Source organism: Pan troglodytes, chromosome 11 (genome assembly GCF_028858775.2).
Source record: "Pan troglodytes isolate AG18354 chromosome 11, NHGRI_mPanTro3-v2.0_pri, whole genome shotgun sequence".
NCBI classification, from domain to species: Eukaryota; Metazoa; Chordata; class Mammalia; order Primates; family Hominidae; genus Pan; species Pan troglodytes.
Window position 1 is genome coordinate 29250649 of NC_072409.2, and position 12504 is coordinate 29263152.

The window sequence follows — 12504 nt, forward strand, 5'->3', positions numbered from 1 at the left end:
GAGGACAAGGTTTCTCTCAAAATCATATGACGTGATTCCTGCCAGGCTGTTATGGTTGTTATGCTGATGTGAAAGGACAGATTCCAAATTCCTTTGTAAACTGTAAGTGCTATGTGAACATAGAGCTGATTATTATTCCTGACCCAAACTGTGAGGTGAAGGATTAAACTGCAGGTTTGGCTTTTCCCACACTATCCCTTTCTAATTCAAGCATGAGCTGGCATGTAGCAGGTGTTCAATAAAAGCATGAATGCAAGAATTGATTGCATCTGAATGATTGTCTTAATCCTATTACTCAAGAAAACATTTTTTGTTAACATATATAAACACCAGTGCAAGATTCTCTATTGATTGAGTACTTGGTGAACTACCTCTTTGGTCCACTTGCCAATTTCTATAATCTTTTGAATGTAAGAGACTTGAAAACATTTTTTGCATGCCAACATATTCAGTTTTGACTAACCTGAATGCTTTCTTTAACAGGGTGGAAAGGAGGAATCACCGTTTGTAAATATCAATAAGAAATCCAGTCTTCAGGACGCTAGTGTAAGGTCTGTTGCTCCTTGTCTGAATGGGGAAATGATATTCTCTATATCATCAGCATTATCCTTGAAACATTGCTCACGAGGTCATTAGCTGATAAAATCAGAGGACAAATAAAACAGAGAATAGGAGCCCAAACAGATGGAAAAAGACTGGCTTAACTAACTTTCCGCAAGCCTCAAAAATGTTGCTTATTCTCAGTTTTAATATCTCTGCCTGCTGCATTAACAAAGAAATCAATCACTTGGGGTTGTCACTCAAGCAAGTGGGCTTCACATTGCCATCCCCCTGCTTAAAGCCCTTTAAAGGCTCTGTTTACACTCAGAATGGAATCCCAACTCCTTAACAGAGTGCAGGAGGCCCTTCAAGACCTGGCCTCTGCTCACAACTCCAGCTTGGACTTGGGCCAGCTTCCCTTGGCCCATTGATGTGCCCTGCCTGCTGAGCTTCTTGTTAGTGCTGGAGCCACATATGTTCCTTTTAAAAATGTATTTATTTAATTATTATTTTTTAAGACAGAGTCTTCCTCTGTTGCCCAGGCTGGAGTGCAGTGGTGCAATCTTGGCTCACTGCAACCTCTGCCTCCCAGATTCAAGCAATTCTTGTGCCTCAGCCTCCTGAGTAACTGGGATTACAGGTGCACGCCACTGTGCCAGCTAATTTTTGTAATTGTAGTAGAAACAGGGCTTCACTATGTTGGCCAGGCTGGTCTTGAACTCCTGACTTAAGTGATCCACCCACCTCGGCCTCCCAAAGTGCTGAGATTACAGGTGTGAGCCACCACACCTAGCCTACTTTTTCTTTGTATAAATTTATGGGGTACAAGTGTAACTTGGATCTGTGCATAGATTGCACGGTAGTGAAGTCAGGGCTTTTAGAATATCCATCACTCAAATAATGTACATTGTGCCCATTAAGTAATTTCTCATCATCCACTCTCCTCCCATCCCCTACACATGTTCTTTAAAGCTTCCAGGCCACCACCACCCCAAACCCAGAGGAAGTCCTTCCTCTCCTGATCTCACAGAGAACAGGAACTCTTTCCTTCTTGGCATGGTGGTGGTGGCCTCATTGCCACCTGGTGGTTTACTAACACCAGCAGGGTCTCCTTAGGGTAGTTTCCCAAAATGTGTCCAAGGACCACTGCATCAGAGTCTCTTCTTAAAAACACAAACTCCTGGGTCCTACTCCAGACCTTTTGGATCCTTTGTGTGAATGTGTGTGGTGGGGATTTGGTGGGTGCCAGTAGAGACAAGAATCATCATGTTAACGGGCACCCTAGGTGCTCTGGGGAATTATTATACTTGATGCCAAAAATCAAAGCTAACATTTCTCTGTATCACCTTATGATTCCCAATCTGTGTTCTTGGTATAAATTTGTCTTACTCCTGAGATACATACCCAGCTGCCTCCAGGGCTTTTCAAAAACTTAATTCATCTCTTCCCACTCCACCCCACTAACCTTCACCTAGTTTCCATTCTTAGTCAATGGTATTATTACCTACCCCTCACCCAGGCCTGAAACCTGGGAGTCCTTGCTTTTCTCCTACCTTATTCCCTCATCTAATTGGTCACCAAGTCCTGGCAATTTGACTTTCATTTTACCTTCCACATCCATCCTCTTTTCCTCTTGTCTATACCTTGAGCCCTCATTGTCTTCCGGGTCTACTGCTGCCCACAATCCTCTAAGATGCTTCTGTCCTCCCTTTCACCTGGTCCTCTTCATTGTTCTAAGGACCTTTCTGTAATGTAAATCTGACTATGCCACTCCTTTGCCTAAAACCTTTAGAGAGTTGAGGTCCATTGCCTTCAGTGTAGACTCCTCAGCCTGAGGCCCCATATGACCTGGCCTCGACTTTCCCTCCAGTTAAAACCCTCTGCTCTTCCACTGAGACCTCACCAGACGGTAGTTCTAGTGCCCTGCGTTCAGCCAGTTCTCCACTCTGCCTCTCTTCTTTGTGGTCTTCGCTCCATCTGGAAAGAGGAAACTCCTCCACGTAGCTTTCCCCGATGCTGACCATTCCACCCAAGCAAATTCATGTGCTCCCGCAATAGACTATACGTTCTTCAGGGACCATGTTCTCTTTACTCTGGAGTCGCAGCTTGAGGAAACCATGAGTATAGAATGCATTGACTCAAATCCTCTATTTTCTCATTCATGTGTTTATTCAACATACTTTTTTTTTTCTTTTTTTTTTTTTTTTGAGACAGGGTCTCATTCCATCACCCAGGCTGCAGTGGAGTAGCGGAGTAGCATAATCATTGCTCATTGCAGCCTCGACCTCCTGGGCTCAGGTGATCCTCCCACCTCAGCCTCCTGAGTAGCTGGGACTACAAACATGCGCCACCATACCTGGCTAATTTTGTATTTTTTTATAGAAACGGGTATTATCATGTTGCCCAGGCTGGTCTCAAACTCCTGACCTCAAGTGATCTGCCCACCTCAGCCTCCTAAAGTGCTGGGATTACAGGCGTGAGCCACTGCACCCAGCCTCAACATGCATTTGTTAGGCCCCGGCCACATACTAATCACCATATTGAGCACTGACCCAGAAGTGTCAGTTGACTTGCCAGGGGTCCCTTTCAAGGACCTCAACTTGTTTTGATGCCTTGTTGGTCCTAGGAGGTAATGAACTGATTTTTTAAAAATGAAATTAGTCATGACCACTACAAAAATGCATTAAAAATTTTCCTTAAAATTACTATTTTCAGTAGGGTCCATTGGTTACCTGAAATAAATTCTTGAGTAAAGATAAAAGTGACGCTTAATTTTTAGCATTTTCACACATACATGGAATTAAAATGTGTTACAGCAAGTCCTAAAGGTCTTCTGATTATGCATTTTTCACACAAAGTATAGTATGGTTCTTATCTTTTTTTTAACAAAGTATATAGTCTGTGCTATGTTTAAAATAGAATAGCTACCAGATTACTTGGAATTAAAAACAGGTTATCCATAGGTTTCTCTTCATTTTACTGGCAAAACCTGGTTATGAGCCAAACCCTCATTCTGGTTCACCCCTCATATTGGGGGGCAGGGGTGGCTGTTATGGGGCAGAGAAATTTTATTTGGTGCCTCAATTATGTTTAGTTGCCCCACTTGCTATATTTTCTTCCCTATGATTTTTTTCTTACTGTTTGGATTTTCTATGGTTTTAAAATATAATTATAATTATTAACTAAGTAGGGTAGAAAGGCAAAAAAAATGGATTTCTTGACTATCAATGTTATTAAGGTGTGCATTAACTGAGAAAGCAGTCCCTATGGCTAAAACGAGACCATAAACCTTTTTTGATGGTATTGTTCTGTTTTTCGGTGTGTCTCTAGAAGTCCTATTCCTATTCGTGTGGAAACTGCCCAGCCAGCTGTGGAAAAGCCGGAAATCAAGCCTCCCCGAGTGAGGAAGTTAACAAGACAGTATAGTTTGTGAGTTCTGTACTGCAACTTTTTCAATTAAAACAACTATGATGACTAAATGTTTAGGTACAAATGCTTCTTAGCCCTTCTGACTAGTCCCAGGGAGCAGCCCCCACATTCCATTTATTTCCAATTTAGGTAATAATGAGACTAGCCCTTTCTCCCTGAAAACCTTACATAGTTAGCATAAGGATTCATTATTGACTACTGGGTAATAAATTACTCCCAAACTTAGTGTCTTAGAACAATCCACCTTTATCACCTCACAGTTCCTGTGGAGTGGGGGTCGGGGCATGGCTTAGCTGGGTCTTCTGTATCCAGGGCTCTTACAAGGCTGCATTCAAGGTGTCAGGGCTGCGGTCTCATCTGCAGGCTCGTTTTTACGGTTGCTGACAGGGATCAGGTCCTCAAGGACTCTTGGACAGAGGATGCCCTCAGCCTGTAGTCACATAGGTCTCTCCAGCCTTCTCCATCAGAGAAAGCACATAAGAAGAGCCAGAGAGAGTGACAGCAAGGCAAAGGCACAGTCTTTTGTAACCTACGCACAGAACTGACATCCCATCACTTTTTTTCTTTTTGAGACAAAGTCTTGCTCTGTCGCTCAGGCTGGAGTGCAGTGGTGTGATCTTGGCTCACTGTAATCCGCCTCCCAGGTTCAAGCAATTCCCCTGCCTCAGCCTCCCAAGTAGTTGGGATTACAGGTATAAGCCAATACGCCTGGCTGATTTTTGTATTTTTAGTAGAGACGGGGTTTCACCATGTTGGCCAGGCTGGTCTAGAACTCCTGACCTCAAGTCATCTGCCTGCCTCGACCTCCCAAAGTGCTGGGACTGCAGGTGTGAGCCACCGCACCTGGCCCCCATCACTTTTGCCATATTCTGTTCATTAGAAGCAAATCCCTATGTCCAGCCCACACTCAAGGGGAGAGATTACACAGGGGCATGAATACTAGGACGGGGATCATTGCAACCCACATCAGAAGCTGCTTTCCATGGCATATCCATGAAAAGGCAGCCCCGTCTGTCAACAGAACCAAAGCTAATCACTGAGCTTTGACACCTGGAGGAGGAGCCATTTCCCAAAATGTCCCAGAATCACCAGGGCACATGTGTACCTGACTGTTCTAGGCATCGTTGGGGAATAGTAAAGTGACTTTGACAATTCCCATCCAAAGACTCACACTTTACTGGAGGGAAAGACAAGAGTCACAAATAATTATAATCCAAAGCAGAAAGATAATTGCTGTAATCAGGGTGGTGAGTACTAGTAATAGTTGTAGTACTGATCACAATGGTAGTTCCCTTTTTTTTTTTTTTTTTTTTGAGACAGAGCCTTGCTCTGTCACTCTGTCATCCAGGTTGGAGTGCAGTGGCACAATCTTAGCTCACTGCAATCTCCACCTCCCGGATTCAAGCAATTCTCCTGTCTCAGCCTCCCAAGTAGTTGGGATTACAGGTGCCCGCCACCACACCCAGCTAATTTTTTTGTATTTTTAATAGAGACAGGGTTTCACCATGTTGGCCAGGCTGGTTTCGAACTCCTGACCTCAAGTGATCCACCCCACCTTGGCCTCCCAAAGTGCTAGGATTACAGGCATGAGCCACTGCGCCCGGCTTGTAGTTCCCATTTCTTGACCTTAGCTATGGCATGGGTACTGTGCCCAGATGTGTCATTGGTCAGAGAATAACTGCAGGGGGATCTCTGGACGAATGGAAAGGATGGGGGCTTTGGAGTTGGAAAGGCTTCTGTCAGGCCCCTGGCTAGTTTACAGCTGTAAGCTCTTGGAAAAGTGATTGTTTGATCCTCTCTTCCTTTCTCTGTGAAATGGATGAGATAATACCTGCCTCTGAGGAGTTTTGTGGGGCTTAACATGAGAGAATGTGGGTGAAGCCCCAATACCCTGGCCATAGGATGAGGTCCCCTTTCTTTCTTCTCTAGGACCTGGAAGCTTCTGAGGAAAGATGGAGTTTAGGGGGTACCCAGAGTGCAAAATGTAGGACAGGAAATGGGATTCTGGATGCAATTCTCTAACAGCCATCTCAGGTCTGCCATTTTACCTGTGAAAAGGAAAAGAGGCATGTATGGGGGATATTAAGGGAGATATATCCCACCTCATATCCTTCATAGAAACTTCTGGTCAGCTGCATTTCCTAGGAAAGCCAAAACAAGTAAAGTTCAAATAATTAACAGTCCTAATGATCTCTGGGGGACAATTAAGCCACGACAGTTTGCTTCCCTCGAGGATAAGGCTGGCAGAACTTGCCATTCCTTTTACATTTTGAAACTCAAAATGTTACTATCACTCATTTGAGAGATGTAATCATGTTTGAAACTGACTGGCTGATATATAATCTGGAAGGAAAGGAAATTTCACTAACTCACCAAACTCACTCTTTTTTTTTTTTTTTGATACAGAGTCTCACTCTGTCGCCCAGGCTGGAGTGCAGTGGCACAATCTCGGCTCACTGCAACCTTCGCCTCCTGGGTTCAAGCGATTCTCCGGCGTCAGCCTCCCAAGTAGCTGGGACTACAGGCACATGTCACCATGCCCAGCTAATCAAACTGGCTCTTTTAAGGACACTCTTTTTCAAACCTTGAACTTTACATGTGTATTTCTTAAACTGCCCCAAAGTATTCTGCTTTGAAAATCAAACAATAGCAGCATTTTCCCCATTAGTAGAAAATAGCAACATCCATGGATGAGATTTTCCCAGTGTTATTGTCCCATAAAGAGTTCTCGAATCCTTGATGCTGGCTACCGCTCATTTGCCCATCTTTTTATTATTACTATTATTTTATTTTTTTGAGGTGGAGTCTCACTCTGTCACCCAGGCTGGAGTGCAATGGCTCAGTCTTAGCTCACTGCAGCCTCCGCCCCCTAGGTTCAAGTGATTCTCCTGCCTCAGCCTGCCGAGTAGCTGGGATTACAGGCGTGTGCCACCACGCCCAGCTAATTTTTGTGTTTTTAGTAGAGACAAGGTTTCCCCATGTTGGCCAGGTTGGTCTCGAACTCCTGACCTCAGGTGATCCGCCCGCTTCAGCCTCCCAAAGTGCTGGGATTACAGGCATGAGCCACCACACCTGGCCTTTGCCCATCTCTTTAACTCTTTGATATTGATAAAGTTGGCATGTGATCAAGGAATATAAATGGGAAAACTCAGATCTCTGATTTTCTGGAAAATATTTTTTACATCATCATTTTTGAGATACAGATTTGTGTGCACACATTGCCCTTTTGGCTGTTGTAATATTTCTAGTTCCTAGGCTGGAATAAGGTGTAGTCAGATTTTAGGTTGCTCCACCAAAAGCATTGTAACATTCAGGTGCTGTGAACAAGTCTTCAAACCACTGCTTTTAAAGATACAGACAAAAATCTCAGCCACATTATTTCCTGGAAATATGACAAGGAGGGAAAATGTGGCTGCTGCATGCAGTGAGAATGGAGAAGTAGAGGGGCTCTACAGAGAGTTTAAGGCAGGCGAAAAGGTCTTTTTTTTTTTTTTTCGGAGACAAGGTCTCACTCTGTTGCCCAAGCTGGAGTGCAGTGGTCGATCACAGCCCACTGCAGCCTCAGGTGATTCAGCTCAGGTGATCCTCCCACCTCAGCCTTCTGAGAAGCTGAGACTACAGGTGTGTGCCACCACATCTGGCTAATTTTTGTATTTTTTGTAGAGACAAGACCAGACCACATTGCCCAGGCTGGTCTCAGACTCCTGTGCTCAAGCAATCGCCTGCCTTGGCCCCCCAGAGTGCCGGGATTACAGGCATTAGCCTCTGTGCCCAGCCAAAAGTGTCATTTTTTATTGATACCAGCTAGTATGTTTAGAAAATCATGAGCTATTTTATTTTTTCCAGAAATATAACTTCACTGTTTATTTAAACATAGTGTAAAAGTCTAAAAAAAATTCAATAGTGCTCACTTTGGCAGCACATATACTAAAATTGGACTCATACAGAGAAGATTAGCATGGCCCCCCTGCGCAAGGTGGACCTGCAAATTTGTGAAGCGTTTCATATTTTAAATTTTTAATTAAATAATAAAATATTTATAAGTTAATTAAAATATTTAAAGAAAGGAAAAAAAAGTAAATAGGCAAGACAGAAGAGAAAAGTAGCCAATTTCCCAGAATCAAAAATAACCAGGGTTCATAGTTGATGACTGTTACATTAGACAAGTTTCTATGCTTATATATTGTTAAAATAGAAACAACTTCAAAGCAAAAAATCATTCTGTATGTAAAATTTTACTTATGAAACTGTTGTTTTATGACTTTATCGTGAATTTACCTTAGAAACAGGTAAAATTGGAAGACTTGCTGAATTTTAGATATGCTTCTTGGCCATAAGATCTAAACTAAGACAAAAGATAAAAACCATGATGAATTTGGAGTCTTTTTCAATTTTAGGCGGTATCAGTTGACTCCCTTCTGTGAAAAATGAGCTATGGTTTTTAAATGGCCTGTTATATAAAACTAAATAATAATAACTATGCTATTGAGGTGATAATTTTTTAAATGAGGTAAAAAGAAATTTTAACCCCGCTCCTCCACTTAACTAGCTATGCGAACTTGAACAAATAATTTCACAATCAGCTGCTAAATATCATCTGATTCTCTGAAAAACGGAGATGGTAATAGGGTCGGTGTGAAAATTAAGTGGGTGAATGAACGTGTAACCCATCTGACCTATGTCATCTATGTGGATCCAAATACTTGGTGTATTATTAATTTTTCCATGTACTTATTCAATTCTCACCTTTCCCCCTTTTTAGTAATGAGCCCTAAGTCCTTCCCTTGAGGCTTCTCCATACACAGAATAATCTAAAACCTCTCAGGGACCCCTCAGTCAATCCCATCCGCACTGCAGCTTTGTCTCACAGCCTCATGTTCCCACGTGGCCCCGTGCTGGGCTGAGGCCTTACCAGTGATCTGCACAGGCTGCACTGGTGCCTACCTGTCATGGGTCTTGTATCTACACTCTTGAGCTCAGCCATCATTCTAAATCACAACCCCTATGCAAGGGTGGCTTCAGAAGCTCTACATGGCAGATCCTTAGGGACAGTGTGCCTGGAGTCCCCAGCACCACCCTTAAAGCAGAGAGTCAGACAGATGTTTTTACACCCATGTTCATGGCAGCATGATTTATAATAGCCAAAAGAGTGGGAACAAGCCAAGTGTCCATCAACAGATGAATGGATAAACAGAATGTGGTATATCCATATAATGGAATGTTTATATTATAAAAAGAAATGAAATTTTGATATATGCTACAATGTGGATGGACCTTAAAAATATTATGGTGACTGAAATAAGCCAGACACAGAGGAACATAGAGTGTGTGATTCCACTTATGTGACGTTCCTAGAATAGGCAAATTCATTGGGACAGAAAGTGGAATTGATGTTACCAGAGGCTGCAGGGAGGGGCTTGGGGAGTTATCGTTCAATATCAATACAGAGTTTCTGTTGTCACTGATGAAAAAGTTTTGGGGACAGATAGTGGCAATGGTTGCACAATATTGTGAATGCATTTAATGCCACTGAATTGTATATTTATAAGCAGTTAACATGATAAATATTATATTGTATATATTTTACCACCAAAACAAAACAAAACAACACCCTGGCAAATGACAGAAAATTCACCCCAATTTGTTTTGGCAAAAAAGTCAGCGTATTGGATCCTGCAAGCTGGACATCTGGTGGACATCTGTTTGGGAACCCCCAATCCCCATCCCTGGTCTTCCCACCCCTGCCCATCCTCCGTCCACTCCTCACAGCCTGTTTATTATTGTAATGAGCAGAGCTTCATGTGCTTTTAGTAACCGCAGTGATGAAGACGACCTCCCTCCAGACCTGGCCGAGGCAGTGGGAGTGACCACATCTACAACCACAAACACCACAACGGCCGCCACACAAGTCTCCGTGCCGCTGCCGTCCCCCAAGGTCCAGAATATCAGCTCGCCTCACAAGTCAGAAGGCAAAGGCCTGCTGTCCCCTGGGGCCAAGGTATTGGGGGGTGGAAAGCCCTGGCGAGCAGCCACACTTGCTGGGAATTCAGTATCAATTTACTGAGTAGCATCTGGTGCATGTATTTAAATTTTGCATAATCAATTATGTATACTTATAAAACAACAGCAACAACCAGAACATGTTTTTATATAACTTGACCCCAAAAAACAAGCCAACCATTTGTGAGAGAATGAGTGAAATATAAAATCAGGTTCATTGTACTTTTATTGCAATGTAAGAGATTTTTGAGGGCAGTTTTCATTTAGAATCTCGTCTCTATAATAAGCTATTAGTCCACTGTAAAGATAGAAAGAGAGAAATGATTCCCCCCCCCAACCACAGTGAACAGTTTGGAGGAGCAAAAACATAGAAGTGTCCCCATCCCTTCCCTTATGTCATATAGCCGGTGTTAGTAGTTTGAAAATAGGAAATATTATTCCATTTGCTGGTTTGAAATTTCAGGAAATTGCCTGAGATGTGAATGGGCTATGACAAAGGCTTTACACAAGATGTTTCTCTTGGTTTTCTTTGAGAGACCTCTAGCTATGATCACTCTTTGGCAATTGGTCCAAATACAGTTGAACGTATTGCTATCCAAGTGGATTCAAGTCAGAGGTTGCAGTGGTTCATGCGACTACACAGAGAAAAGGTGCATGCATGAGGCAGGTGCCCCGAAGGCAAGACCGGAGCTTCAGAGGCTGTTCCCAGCTCTTCCATTCATAAGCCACAGCACTCACTTCCAAAACCTTTATTTCTTCAAGCCTCAATTTCTCCCTCTTAAAAATGGGAATAAGATCTGCTATCTTGCCGTGGCTGGCGTCAGGTTCAGTGGAGGTTAAAGTGCTCATGCAAACTGGATGCCTGAGGCTTTTGCAGCTTCAGGGATCACAATTCCTGGTGACAGCTAAAGAATAATGGTCCAGGGCCACCTCCTGCATTACCAAGGCCAGTCTTTCACCTGGTGCCTTCCCTGGGTGTCTCTGGAAATATCTCTGCTTAGTGTTCTGCACAGAAACCTGCCTGGAGTGCTCAGCCAGCGACTGGCCAAGACCGAGGTTCTCTGCTTCTCTATAGATCACCTCCACCTATTGGCATCTCAGCCTGGATTATCCTCCACTGTGTGGAGCCGCCTGTACAACTTTGTCTCAGGTGTGGACCCAGGCTCCTATCACATATCCCACACTGGTTAAAACCAGGCTGAACGAAACATTTACGAAACAGAAGGGGGTTGGGGTGGCGTGGAGGGGATGCAAGTGGCATCCCACCAAAGGCCACAGGGCTCCCTCTCCTGGCCATCTCTCTCCCTGGGGCCTTGCTTGAACCACGTTGATGGGACTTCTTTTTTCTCCCTTAAAAGACCTCGAGGCCATCCATGCAGCTAAGACCCCAGAGCAGGAGGGCAAAACATTTTCCAAAAGCAAGCAACATAATCCACATGCCATCACCTGCCATGAAGATCATTGCTCTTAGTGTGCAGATCAGTTTAGCTCCTGGAGGACCCTGGATTTGATCCTCTTAATCTAGGACAAGGTCTTTGCTCTCTCTTTATACATTCAGAGGACTCTTTCAAGTATTTTTTCCCCAAAAGACCAGTCGAAGAGCACTAAGAGCACTTAAGAAAAGCTGCCTGCAGCTCTGAAAGGGACAGCTCTCTGCACCATGCCTACTTCTACCTATGAAAAAATTGGGGTTCAAGTCTCAACATTTTGTACACTACTTGGCAAGGGAAATACAAGGGGATTGTCATTGCTAATGAGATCAGTGTAGAGGAAAGGCTGGGAACCTCTGCCTGTCTTTTCTGGTGAACTTTATCATCAATGCAGTGCCGTCTCTAACCAGGGGTGTTTGTCTGTCTCCCTAGAGCCCCTCTGACCGAGGAGGTGCCTTTACCCTGGAGCCGGGTGATCTTCTGATGGATTTCACAGAAGCCACTCCTCTGGTAAACTTCCTATTTTGCTAAAACCAGAAAAGTCACAGACCATAGAAACATCTTGGCAGTGGGACGGATGGACAGAGGTGGGCATTGCTGTTGAGGAGCATCTTCCTCTTGTCCTGGAGGCTCAGGGATCAGCTTTCATCCAGGGGTCAGGCACTGTGGGTCCCTCCACCTCTAGAGCCCTTGAGGGAGGAAGGGGTGCTCCTTTGCTCCGAGGGTAGTTGTGGGGGTCCTGCCCATGCCTGTCTACTGCACTTCGAGTGTTATAGGGCTCCTCGGTGTTTTGTTCTCGGCTTCTTGGCTTCCTGGACTGCGCCCTGCATGCCCACCCGTGGGGAATCTCTTGCTGTTGCTTCCGACGATCCATCTGGTCTGAAGCACTGGCTCAAGGCCACACCCCAGCTTTCCAGGCCCCTCGCACCTCCTGCCATCTTCCATCCTCTGCATACAGGTCTCCCCTTAGGGATGGCAGCCCTTGTGGGACTCCTGCAGGTGAGAAACCCTTTTCAGGGAACAAGTAAAGGGCCTGGTGGGTCTGAGAATTAGGGTCAATTTCCAAAAAAAGAAACATGGTGGCTTTGACAAGAGTGATGAGATT

At 44.2% G+C, this 12504-nt stretch overlaps 1 protein-coding gene and 1 non-coding gene across 9 annotated transcripts in view; both read left to right on the forward strand.

The window, feature by feature from the left end:
* The window catches only part of EPB41L4B (erythrocyte membrane protein band 4.1 like 4B), a 148361-nt gene that overhangs the window by 116168 nt on the left and 19689 nt on the right, over window positions 1-12504 (forward strand). For 2 of the 8 annotated variants that reach the window (XM_016961404.4, XM_016961407.4), the window contains exons 19-23: window positions 484-551; window positions 3871-3969; window positions 9781-9967; window positions 11045-11119; window positions 11832-11909. In XM_016961404.4, the coding sequence (XP_016816893.2) occupies window positions 484-551; window positions 3871-3969; window positions 9781-9967; window positions 11045-11119; window positions 11832-11909 (507 nt within the window). Of the gene's footprint in view, window positions 1-483; window positions 552-3870; window positions 3970-9780; window positions 9968-11044; window positions 11120-11831; window positions 11910-12284; window positions 12399-12504 lie in introns of all 8 variants that reach the window. The other 6 variants (XM_054658372.2, XM_016961405.4, XM_016961401.4 and 3 more) reach the window with 5 other exon arrangements.
* On the forward strand, window positions 7873-7981 carry LOC112204525 (U6 spliceosomal RNA). The gene has a single exon (XR_002938157.1). It is a non-coding gene; the product is annotated as a U6 spliceosomal RNA (small nuclear RNA).